This window comes from Astyanax mexicanus, chromosome 8 (genome assembly GCF_023375975.1).
Source record: "Astyanax mexicanus isolate ESR-SI-001 chromosome 8, AstMex3_surface, whole genome shotgun sequence".
Classification (NCBI taxonomy): Eukaryota; Metazoa; Chordata; class Actinopteri; order Characiformes; family Acestrorhamphidae; genus Astyanax; species Astyanax mexicanus.
The window spans coordinates 3,741,354-3,754,349 of record NC_064415.1 but is presented as its reverse complement, the minus strand read 5'-3'; the positions used below and the strand labels follow the sequence as shown (position 1 = coordinate 3,754,349).

The window sequence follows — 12,996 nt, the reverse complement described above, 5'->3', positions numbered from 1 at the left end:
TAGACCTTACACACACTGGCCACTTTATCAGAAACACCTACTAACCAGGCCACCTTATTAAAAACAGCTACTTACTATATTGTGTTTCTACTCACTGGCCACTTTATCAGAAACACCTACCAACTACATTGTGTTTCCACTCACTGGCCACATTATTAGGAACAACTTCTAAAGCCAGGCGGACACTGTGCGATTTTTTTAATCGGATGCGTTCTGGAGAGCTCAAACAGCACGTTTGAATCGTTTGTCGTGTATGAACAACGCCTGCGATTCATCTGCACACACTGTACGGTCCGACTGACCTGCTGCGACGGGGGAGCTTACACTGCACGTCTAAACGCAGCCGTAGGCGGAGCTTTCTTTGCGTACAAACTCTCGCTTGAACACAACGCCTTGCAAAAGAAAGCGCTTTCTTATTTGTGCCCTGTTGTGCGCTGAAAGTCCACGGAAGAGACGTACATGGACTCGCAGGTGGCTGAGGCGACGTGGACTCTACGGGTTGTCCGTTTTACAGAAGGAGAGCGCATAGAAAAATGACTGCGCGTCAGGTTGCGAAAGAAACACCAGCAGCTTAAATAAAATAAAATAATTGTATTTTTTATTCTGTTTATTGTTTATGTAAAAACTGGTTTTGCAACACTGAATATTAAACAAGCAATCGGTTATTCACACTGGATAGGGACCCTCATTTACAGTGCCGCTGAGCATTAACAGTTTAAAAGGGATTAAAAATATATATAAAAAATAGGAATAAAAACTGACATTTATTATAGACGAATAAAATATATACGTAAAAAAGGAAAAATAGGATCTTAAAAAAAGATCATAAAAATTGACATAAAAGGTAAAAAAATTATATCTTATGAAGATATATATTTAATGATTTGATTAATAAAAGAAGAAAAATAATTAAAATGAATAAATAAAAAATATAAAATATAAACTCATTAAAAATTAGTTTAAAATAACCCAGGCTTTCTGCAGAATAATCAAAGTTTCAGTTAGTTTCAGTTTCAAATCATGAAAACAGCTCACCAAAACCTCAAACTATTCTTTATATTTGACTATATTTACTTACAGGTCCTTTGCTTGTACTTACAGGCCCTTACTTATTTTTATTCAACTGAACTGAGTTTCTGTAGCCTCGCGCTGAATTCAGCTCAGCGCTGCGAAAGAGAGCGAGAGAGAGGCGCAGCGCATTTTGTCTGATTTATCTTGATTAATTACATTTATTAGCTTTAGTAAGTTTAATAGCACTAATTTTACTACACTTCTCCGACCTTATTTATTAAAACGTTTATTTTAGAAGACATAGGTTATTATGCGGGCAATGCCGCGCGCAATGCCACGCGCTGCGCTAAGCTTGTTTTGCGTGGCTAATATTCTGGAGCACTTTTTAATTAATAAATTAACATATTTATAATTTTAATAAATTTGCCCTGGCGAAAAGAAACGAATTATAAAATATAGCTTTATATTTCTGTGCATGTTTTAAGTTTTATATAATTGACGGGCAGCACCAGAGGCTAATGTGCTTTATTTTTCAGATATAATAGCAAAGTGAAATAAAATAAATTTATGTTTGTCAAAGATATTTTCTCTTTTAATTTTTCTTTTCAAAAACTCCAGCTATTGACTGAGAATAAGCATCTGTTGAAATTCTTAAACAGCAGAATGCCTGTGTCTGATATATTAAGCTATAAGTCTGTGTACCGAACATAAATATAAATCATTATAACTGACAGAAATAAATATGACTTATAATTATTTATAGTTACTGTGCAGATTTTTGGGAAAACAGGTCGTGACGTTAAGAAATCGGCCCGCAAAATAGCTCACACTGTGAGACAAGCGACCAAAATTTCTGGCATGTCAGAAATCCCTGGTCGCCTCCGACTGCTCATTCGCAGCTCGTATGGGCAATTAATCGGACATCGCTTCCCCTCTCACACTGCACGACAAACGACGCACGATCAAGCTAAAATTCGGCCGATCATGAAATTCAGTCGCATCCGACCAGATCGGGCTTAAAATCGGGCTAAAATCGCACAGTGTCCGCCTGGCTTAACACCTACTGGCCACATTATTAGAAACACCTACTAACACCTTTTTGTAACCTTCTGGTTCAACTCACTGGCCACTTTATCAGAAACAGCTACTAAACTGGCCTCTTTATCAGAAACACCTACTACTCCGGCCACTTTATCAGAAACACCTACCAACTACATTGTGTTTCCACTCACTGGCCACTTTATCAGAAACACTTACTAACCAGGCCACTTTATCAGAAACACCTAACAACTACATTGTGTTTCCACTCACTGGCCACATTATTAGAAACACCTACTAACACCTACTAAAACACCTACTGGCCACATTATTAGAAACACCTATTAATCCGGCCACATTATTAGAAACACCTACTAACACCTTTTTGTAACCTTTTGGTTCAACTCAATGGCCACTTTATCAGAAACACCTACTAAACTGGCCACTTTATCAGAAACACCTAACAACTACATTGTGTTTCCACTTACTGGCCACATTATTAGAAACACCTACTAACACCTACTAAAACACCTACTGGCCACATTATTAGAAACACCTATTAATCCGGCCACATTATTAGAAACACCTACTAACACCTTTTTGTAACCTTTTGGTTCAACTCAATGGCCACTTTATCAGAAACACCTACTAAACTGGCCACTTTATCAGAAACACCTAACAACTACATTGTGTTTCCACTTACTGGCCACATTATTAGAAACACCTACTAACACCTACTAAAACACCTACTGGCCACATTATTAGAAACACCTATTAATCCGGCCACATTATTAGAAACACCTACTAACATCTACTAAACATCTACTTATTACCTTCTGGGTCAACTCACTGGCCACTTTATCAGAAACACCTGCTAAACTGGCCACTTTATCAGAAACACCTACTACTCCGGCCACATTATTAGAAACACCTACTAACACCTTTTTGTAACCTTTTGGTTCAACTCAATGGCCACTTTATCAGAAACACCTACTAAACTGGCCACTTTATCAGAAACACCTAACAACTACATTGTGTTTCCACTTACTGGCCACATTATTAGAAACACCTACTAACACCTACTAAAACACCTGCTGGCCACATTATTAGAAACACCTATTAATCCGGCCACATTATTAGAAACACATACTAACATCTACTAAAAAATTTACTTATTACCTTCTGGGTCAACTCACTGGCCACTTTATCAGAAACACCTAATAACTGGACACATTATTAGAAACACCAATAATAAGCGTTCTCCCTTACTTGCCACATTATCAGAAACACCTACAAACCTGGCCAATTTATTAGAAACACCTACTAACACCTACTAAAACACCTACTGGCCACATTAATAGAAACACCTATTAAACTGGACACATTAATAGAAATACCTAAAAAAAAAAAAAAAAAAAAGGCCACTTTATTAGAAACACCTATAACTTGAGCTTTCCCTTGCAGGATTTGCCACTTCATTAGGAACAGCTGTGTTTAACACTGTGGTAAACTGGTTATGATTCACGTGATATGATTATTACAGGGTATTAAAATAAGATGAACTGGTTTCCAGTAGGTCTGCTGGTGTGAACTGGTCCCACAGCATCCACATTGTATGCGCTGTGCACACACACTCCGCACAGTGTGTACAATGCAGGCGCCGTGACGACCATCAGATCTCCATATCTGCTCTTCCTCCTGCTCATCTTCATCCTCCCATCACTAGAGCTTTAAAACATCACATTTTAAACACAGCAGTTTAACAAAGCCTCTCCTGAAGCGCGCGTGACCCCACGCCCTGCACAAATCACTGTAATTACTGTCAGTCTCTTTATTCTCACGTATTGTAGCTGAAGGTCTGCTCTGCGTCAGGTTCTCAGTATTAATGCGTGTGTTCTTCTCTCGGATGCAGAGATAGGTGGAGATAAGAGCTCTGTAGGAGCTGATCTTCAGAAGCACCCGCTCTTCCTTATAGCCGTCGAGACGATACGACAAGATCAGAGTGTTAATTTGCTTTGAAGTCAGAAGAAACGCTTTTTAAAAAAGCTTTAAATCCTGTTTCAGAGAACATTAAAGTCTCTGTCTGAAAGTCACACAACCTGGAATTAGCCGACGCGACAGCGGAGGAGAAACTTCTGCAGAAAGACTGAATTTAAACAGCTTCACTCATCTAAACGTGGCCAGTTACAACATGGACATCTGCAGCAGTATACTGCAGGAGCCAAAAGTCATGGAACAGGAAAGAGTATGGATTGTTTTTTTTTTAATACTGTGATTTATATTGCAAAATTGGCAGCATAATTTTTCCTTACTACCACACAACCCTACAGCCAGGTTAAAGAGGCATCCGCTGACCTCGCTCTGTTATTTTAAACTGACAGAGCACACAGAGAGTCGCTGTCGTTCCCAGTCTCTTCCACTGTGTTACATCATCACTGACAGTTGGCTATGGAATATTTAGTAGTAAGTAGTGATGAAATTTCACGACTGGACTTGTTGTTGCACAGTTGCTGCATCCTATCACACGGTACCACCTGAGCCTGAGACCCACTCTTTCACTAATATGTTTGTAGAAGCAATCCCAGCATGCCTAGCTACTGCTTTTTATTATTATACACCTGTGAACACGGAAGAGATTCAGGAACACCTGGGTTCAGAGACTTGGATGGGTGAGAGAACAATTTTGACAAAATAGCGTAAATATAAATGAATATACAACCTTGATATGTCTTATTCGTGTATTTCACATTAATACAAAGGTATATAAGCTATATTCTAGTCTTAATAGTGTGGATTTGGCTGGTTATTATCAGAAATATGAATGGAAAAAATGGAAAACTCTACAGGAGAAGGAAAAAAACGTATTATCTTTTAATGGAAATTAAATTTTGATTCAGTAATCTGATTTGGATGGGTGAGCAGATAGTTTTGACTATATTATACATTTTATATTCATTCATTTAAAAAAAAAAAACAATGCATTTGATAAGTTTCTCTACATTATTATTGACTTAAAGAGAGGAAAATGAATTTTATATGACCAACTATAAAAAATACATTGAAAATACATTGACCAATTATAGACCAGCTACTGTTTTTAACATTAAAATGGCACTACGACAAAAAAAAACAAAAAACACCTGAAGGAAAGCAACCAAATAATAACACTGATATGTGACAGGAAATGATATCATGTCTACAACATTAAATATGGATGTATGGATGATTTCTGCCGAGTTGCCCAGCTGTTACACATGGACAATTCCAGCCAGAAGCCGGTGTGGGCATGCACAATATAGTCACATTGCAGGACATATCATGTTTCAATTTTTTAATTCTTGTCACAAGAAGTAGATACACAGCGCTGTCTCTGTGTCTGTGTGAGTGACAGGCTGCTGCTGCCTGAGAAGCATAAGGGAGGGGGGTGGTTTAGAAGTAAACTGCACAAGGTAACTGCATGACCTTCATCCACATGGTTGGGCACGTGCTTGTAAACGTGAGCAGGTGTGGAAAGCTGTGCGTCTCAGTCCAGCACAGTTTAGCAGCACAGATATTTCCAGTTACAGCTGAATTCACACTTTTAATCGCAGAAAAACAAACATACGCTCTTATTTACCTTTTAAAAAGTAATTGAAATGCCCGATTAAAGGGCCGATTACTGTGGTTTTGCTTTTTTTCTCAGGTTTTGAGAACTCAGCGCTGACTCAGCTTTTGATCAGTCTAGACATAAGACAACGCGCGAGGGGGGGGGGGGATTCAGGGCTGGTGACGTCATGGGCCCTGCATTGTTTAATATTGCGATTTGACATTTGCAATGGCATTTTTTTTCCAATATTGTGCAGTCCTAGTGTCCACAGTGGGTGGCAATGTTAGCTCTCTGTATGCCTCAGAACATCAGACTAACATGATGCATGAAATAAATCATATATAAATCATATATACAGCATAACTCTCGCCTTTTATATGGCTGTATGATTTGCTTACCCCAACCAATCAGAGTGAAGCCCCAGAGGTACTTCCTGTCGGAGAAGAAGGTCATGAAGATAAGGCTGTGCAGATACAGCCCCTCCACCAGGATCCAGTAGTAGTTGGTGGCCAGGAAGTAAAGGAAGAGCGTGACGGCGATCTTACAGCCCACCTACAACAGACCATAATAGTCACAATCACACTGAAACTGAGTTCTGCAGCTTGATTTAGGGTGTGTCAGTGTGTCTTTGTTATCGTAACGATGGGAAAAGTACACCTTGCGTGGCTCAAAAACGCACAAAGTCATGTACTAATAATTCTCTTAATTAATCATGGGTGTGGTTAATCATGTTTTGGGCGTAACGTGTAATAATAAACCAATCAGAGCGTCTCTCTGTTGCTCATCATTCTCTTTAAGAGCAGATCAGGTGAGCTCTGTCTTTGGTGGATTGCTATTGTAACGGTGCAGCTACCTGGACGTGTCCAACAAACTCTTCTCAGCAGAGGAAGCTGAGCTGCTGGTTGACGCTGTGAAGGAGCTCCAGCAGCTCATTTACGGGAACAGCAATGTTATTTTATGTGTGTGAGGTTCGTATGTGTGTAAAGTGGCAGTCTGCTGTTCACTGATTGGCTGGACCCAGCGCAGCGGATAAATTCATTTGAATATAGATGAGCAGCATGCGGCGGCTCTCTCCATTGAAATGAATAGGATTCGTGGAGGCTTAAGTGCTAGTGGACACATGCCTTGAAACTATTAAATGGTGCCTGTAAACCTCAGAACAGTAGCTGTAGACTTATGAATGGAAAATGTAAACTTTTAATCAGCTAGTGTAAAGTTTTGAATGGTTATTATAAACCTTTGAACTGTTATTCTACTATGTATCAATGAGAATTGATTATTGTTTTACCAGTTATAATGAAAATTTTAACTATTAAATGGGAATTGTAAACTTTTAATTGTTGTAAACTTTTGAATGGGAATCGTAACCTTTTTAATGGTAATTCAAACAGGATGGGAATTGTAAACTTTTGAACAATGACTGTAAACTTTTAAATGGGAATAATAAACTTTTTTAATGGGAACCGTAAACTTTTTCAACAATGATTGTAAAATTTTCAATAGGAATTGTAACGTTTTGAATGGGAACTGTAAACTTTTGAACAACTACAAATTTTAAATGGGAATTATTTTACTATTTTTAATTGGAATTGTAAACTTTTGTACAATGATTGTAATTTTTTCAGTGGGAAATTTTACCGTTTGAATGGGAACTGTAAACGTTTGAACAATGATTGTAAACTTTTCAATAGGAATTGTAACATCGTAAATGGGAACTGTAAACTTTTAAATAATGATTGTAAACTTTTTAACAATGATTGTAATTTTTTAACTGGTTTTGGTAAACTCTTTAAACTTTAACAGTGATTGTAAACCTTTAAAGTTTAATTGTAAACTTAAACTTGTAAACTTTTAATTGTTGTAAACTTTTGAATGGGAATCGTAACCTTTTCAACAATGATTGTAAAATTTTCAATAGGAATCGTAACATTTTGAATGGGAACTGTAAACTTTTGAACAACTACAACTTTTAAATGGGAATTATTTTACATTTTTTAATTGTATTGTATTAATTTAATTTGAACAATGATTGTAAACAGTAATTCTAAATTTTGGACTGGTTATGGTAAACTCTTAAAACTTTTCAATGGTAATTCAAACGGGATGTGATTTGTAAACTTTTGAACAATGGTTGTAAATGTTTCAGTGGGAATTTTAAACTTTTGAATGGGAACTGTAAACTTTTTAAACAATGACTGTAAACTTTTAAATGGGAATTATAAACTTTTCAACAACTACAACTTTTAAATGGGAATTATTTTACTATTTTTAATTGGAATTGTAAACTTTTGTACAATGATTGTAATTTTTTCAGTGGGAATTGTTACCGTTTGAATGGGAACTGTAAACGTTTGAACAATGATTGTAAACTTTTCAATAAGAACTGTAAACTTTTAAATGATGACTGTAAACTTTTTAACAATGATTGTAATTTTTTTAACTGGTTATAGTAAACCTTTAAAACATTAACGATGTTTGTAAACCTTTAAACTTTGATTGTAAACTTTCTGTAACTTTGATTCTGTAAACCTTAATAGTAAAGTGGTAAAGAGGGTAAGATTAGAATAGTGATTCTGTTGAATAATGATTTTAGCATCTGTAAATGTATTTCTAGACGTTGCTCACTTTTTTAACAGTTATTCTACATTTTATTGCATTGTAAAATTCAGATTTTTTGTGTTTTTGAACAGTGAGAAAGCTCTGAGCAGTAATTGTAAAGTTTTGAATGGTAACGTATGAAAGCGTGTCGTTAATAACAGACTTACAAACTGGGTCTTGTTGGCGGGCGGAGCCTCAGTGATGGACTTCAGATCCTCCACAGTGACTCGCTCTGTTTCCTCCAGCACCGCCCCAGAATATAAAACCACATCCTTCACAAAGATACTGATCGCCCTCAGCATGAACGACACGAACAGATGCATGTGGATATAGTTCCTCGTACAGTGCAGCCGCCTGCAGAGAGACAGAGAGAGAGAGGTCCACCTTAAATTCAATCATTCCACCTTAAATCATTTCTCTAAAATACATCGTCTGCAGAGAGTTTATATAATGACTTTATTTCCTCTTCATCATCTTCAGCACAGAGCCTGCAGAACCTCCAAAAAAAACACCCTACACTACTCTAAACTACTCTAAACTACTCTAAACTACTCTAAATTACTCTAAACTACTCTAAACTACTCTAAACTACTCTAAACTACTCTAAACTACTCTAAACTACTCTAAATTACTCTAAACTACTCTAAACTACTCTAAACTACTCTAAATTACTCTACACTACTCTACACTACTCTAAACTACTCTAAACTACTCTAAACTACTCTAAATTACTCTAAATTACTCTAAACTACTCTAAACTACTCTAAATTACTCTAAATTACTCTACACTACTCTAAACTACTCTAAACTACTCTAAACTACTCTAAATTACTCTACACTACTCTAAACTACTCTAAACTACTCTAAATTACTCTAAACTACTCTAAACTACTCTAAACTACTCTAAACTACTCTACACTACTCTAAATTACTCTAAATTACTCTAAACTACTCTAAACTACTCTAAATTACTCTAACTACTCTAAACTACTCTACACTACTCTAAATTACTCTAAACTACTCTAAACTACTCTAAACTACTCTAAATTACTCTAAATTACTCTAACTACTCTAAACTACTCTAAATTACTCTAAACTACTCTAAACTACTCTAAACTACTCTAAACTACTCTAAATTACTATAAACTACTCTACACTACTCTAAACTACTCTAAACTACTCTAAACTACTATAAACTACTCTACACTACTCTACACTACTCTACACTACTCTAAATTACTCTAAACTACTCTAAACTACTCTAAACTACTCTAAATTACTCCATCTCCTCTTAATCTCAGAATAAATCATACAGAATTATATTAAAATCCGACAAGAGTGCTGATGTTCATGTTGTTCACACCTGATTTAATATTGTTCATTTCGTAGAGCTTCATTCTGGATATAAATGTCATTAAAACTTCATTCAAAATAAAATAAAGTTAATTATTTCATTAAAATATTTTGCATTAAAGCATGCAACATATAAGAGCAGAATTTATTCAGATATGAGAAGACAGAGACAGCTCATGATGCAGGTTAATACACACTGGTGGTCCACTTACAGCAATGCTATATACTGTAGCATAGATTACTACCATTAATAGACAGATAGACAGGTAGATAGACAAGTAGGTAGGTAGATGGGTAGGTAGGTAGGTAGGTGGGTAGGTAGGTAGACAGATAGGTAGGTAGATAGGTAGGTAGGTAGGTAGGTAGGTAGGTAGACAGGTAGGTAGATAGGTAGGTAGGTAGGTAGGTAGGTAGACAGGTAGGTAGATAGGTAGGTCGGTAGATAGACAGGTAGGTAGGTAGACAGCTAGGTAGCTAGGTAGGTAGACAGGTTGGTAGATAGGTAGGTAGGTAGGTAGACAGGTAGGTAGGTAGACAAGTAGGTAGGTAGATGGGTAGGTAGGTAGGTAGGTGGGTAGGTAGGTAGACAGCTAGGTAGATAGGTAGGTCGGTAGATAGACAGGTAGGTAGGTAGACAGGTAGGTAGATAGGTAGGTAGGTAGGTAGGTAGACAGGTAGGTAGATAGGTAGGTCGGTAGATAGACAGGTAGGTAGGTAGACAGCTAGGTAGCTAGGTAGGTAGACAGGTTGGTAGATAGGTAGGTAGGTAGGTAGACAGGTAGGTAGGTAGACAGGTAGGTAGGTAGATGGGTAGGTAGGCAGATTGGTAGGTAGATAGGTAGGTAAGTAGGTAGATGGTTAGGTAGGTAGGTGGGTAGGTAGGTAGGTAGACAGGTAGGTAGGTAGACAGGTAAGTAGGTAGATGGTTAGGTAGGTAGGTGGGTAGGTAGGTAGACAGGTAGGTAGATAGGTAGGTAGGTAGATGTGTAGGTAGGTAGACAGGTAGGTAGACAGGTAGATAGGTAGTTAGGTAGGTAGATGGGTAGGTACATGGGTAGGTAGATAGACAGGTAGGTAGGTAGGTAGGTAGATGGGTAGGTAGGTAGATGGTAGGTAGGTAGGTAGGTAGGCAGACAGGTAGGTAGGTAGATGGGTAGATAGGCAGATGGGTAGGTAGAGAGGTAGGTAAGTAGGTAGATGGTTAGGTAGGTAGGTGGGTAGGTACGTAGACAGGTAGGTAGGTAGGTAGGTAGATGCATAGGTAGGTAGGTAGATGGGTAGATAGGTAGGTGGGTAGGTAGGTAGACAGGTAGGTAGGTAGGTAGATGTGTAGGTAGGTAGGTAGGTAGATGTGTAGGTAGGTAGACAGGTAGGTAGGTAGTTAGGTAGGTAGATGTGTAGGTAGGTAGACAGGTAGATAGGTGGTTAGGTAGGTAGATGGTAGGTAGATAGACAGGTAGGTAGGTAGGTAGGTAGGTAGATGGGTAGGTAGGCAGATGGGTAGGTAGGCAGATGGGTAGGTAGATAGGTAGGTAAGTAGGTAGATAGTAAGGTAGGTAGGTGGGTAGGTAGACAGGTAGGTAGGTAGGTAGGCAGGTAGGTAGACAGGTAGGTAGGTAGGTAGACAGGTAGGTAGATGGGTAGGTAGGCAGATGGGTAGGTAGATAGGTATGTAAGTAGGTAGATAGTTAGGTAGGTAGGTGGGTAGGTAGGTAGACAGGTAGGTAGATGCATAGGTAGGTAGGTAGATGTGTAGGTAGGTAGGTGGGTAGGTAGGTAGATGTGTAGGTAGGTAGGTAGGTAGATGTGTAGGTAGGTAGACAGGTAGGTAGGTAGGTAGATGTGTAGGTAGGTAGACAGGTAGGTAGACAGGTAGATAGGTAGTTAGGTAGGTAGATGGGTAGGTAGATAGACAGGTAGGTAGATGGGTAGGTAGGTAGATGGTAGGTAGGTAGGCAGGTAGGTAGACAGGTAGGCAGGTAGGTAGATGTGTAGGTAGGTAGACAGGTAGGTAGGTAGGTAGACAGGTAGGTAGGTAGATGGGTAGGTAGGCAGATGGGTAGGTAGGTAGGTAGATAATTATTTAATTAACATATTTCACAATAAAGCATGAATAAAGGATGCAGAATTTAATTAGATATGAGAAAACTGAGCAGAAAACTGAACATGGAACATGTGAAAAAATGGCTTGGATAAGTAAATTTAATCGGATTACTCAGTAATGCTTTACTGACATCACTGCCTCCAACTTCTCAAATTGCTGTTTTTAAACACTCATGAAAGCAGTGACGCCCTTTATGGGTCCTGCAGTCAGTGCCAGCACCATTAGCAGATGGCTGTACGATGCAGAACTACATGCATGCAGACCAATACGATAACTGCTCTTTATACCATATTAACATCAACAAAGACAGCAGTGGTGTCCACTACTGTACAAACTGCAGGTACTGTGTATAGAGAATATTGGAGTTATTATGGGATGGATTATCACAGGTGGAACATTAGGAACCTCTACAACTCTCTACATGCTGAGTCGTCTGGTATCTTGCAGCGTTACACATCTGTTACACATGCATTATACACTACTCAATTAATATGACCAAGAGTTTCACTTATCAATCTAAATTTATAATCTTTTATTCTTATTCGTAAGTTTTATCTTCCTTCTGATCACTGATATCTTTACAATCCCACCCTTCCTTTCAGGTGCATCTATTGATAGAGGTGAAAAGTGTATATTGTGGCTGTCCAATGAAAAACATGTATCTCCAAAACAGCAACTTTACAGAAGAGAAAAAAACCCTTCTAAACTTTCAATGGAAGTCAATGTAAAAAGAGTTTATTTCAGGTCATTTTGAAGTATTTCTATTGGTCCTTTTATCAAGGCATTTTAGCACAGTGTTAAGGAGAGTTTGTCTGTTTAAATTATGTAGTAAACTAAAATGGGGACACTTGATTTTCATTGGACAGCAACTAAAATATAATATATATAGATATAAAATAGCAACGAACATCAATATTGATAAAGAGCCGTATTTGAGCACCGGGGGCAGGATGAGGTTAATTTGGTTGAACCGGGCCGGTGCAGAATCACTAACACCTCATTCCTCGACGCCTACAAGAACAATCCGGCTCCTAATTAGAGCCAGATGAAGCCGTCTCACACCGCTACACATTCTTTGGATTTAGAGGGCTTGAAAAACACAAATATTGAAAAAAAGAGAAGAAAAACGCAGGGCTTAAACTGTGAGCTGTAAAAACAAAATTGCGAGCATGTGCTGCCCATACTGACCCCGCCCAGTTACCCAAGAGCCCACTGAGAGAACCTCACACCAACATCTCCAGACTCAACCGAGAATCTGGAGAAAAAAACAGCCTCTTCTGGCTAAAAACGGCAACTATGATATTTC

The 12,996-nt window shown here is 38.1% G+C and overlaps 1 protein-coding gene across 1 annotated transcript in view; it reads right to left on the bottom strand.

Annotated features, from left to right (window-relative positions):
• pth1r (parathyroid hormone 1 receptor) overlaps positions 1 to 12,996 on the bottom strand; it is a 186,672-nt gene that overhangs the window by 7,986 nt on the left and 165,690 nt on the right. The window contains exons 6-7 of the mRNA XM_022685349.2: positions 8,401 to 8,587; positions 6,034 to 6,187 (exon numbers count right to left, since the gene is read on the bottom strand). Coding sequence (XP_022541070.2) covers positions 6,034 to 6,187; positions 8,401 to 8,587 — 341 coding nt within the window. The remainder of the gene's footprint in view (positions 1 to 6,033; positions 6,188 to 8,400; positions 8,588 to 12,996) is intronic.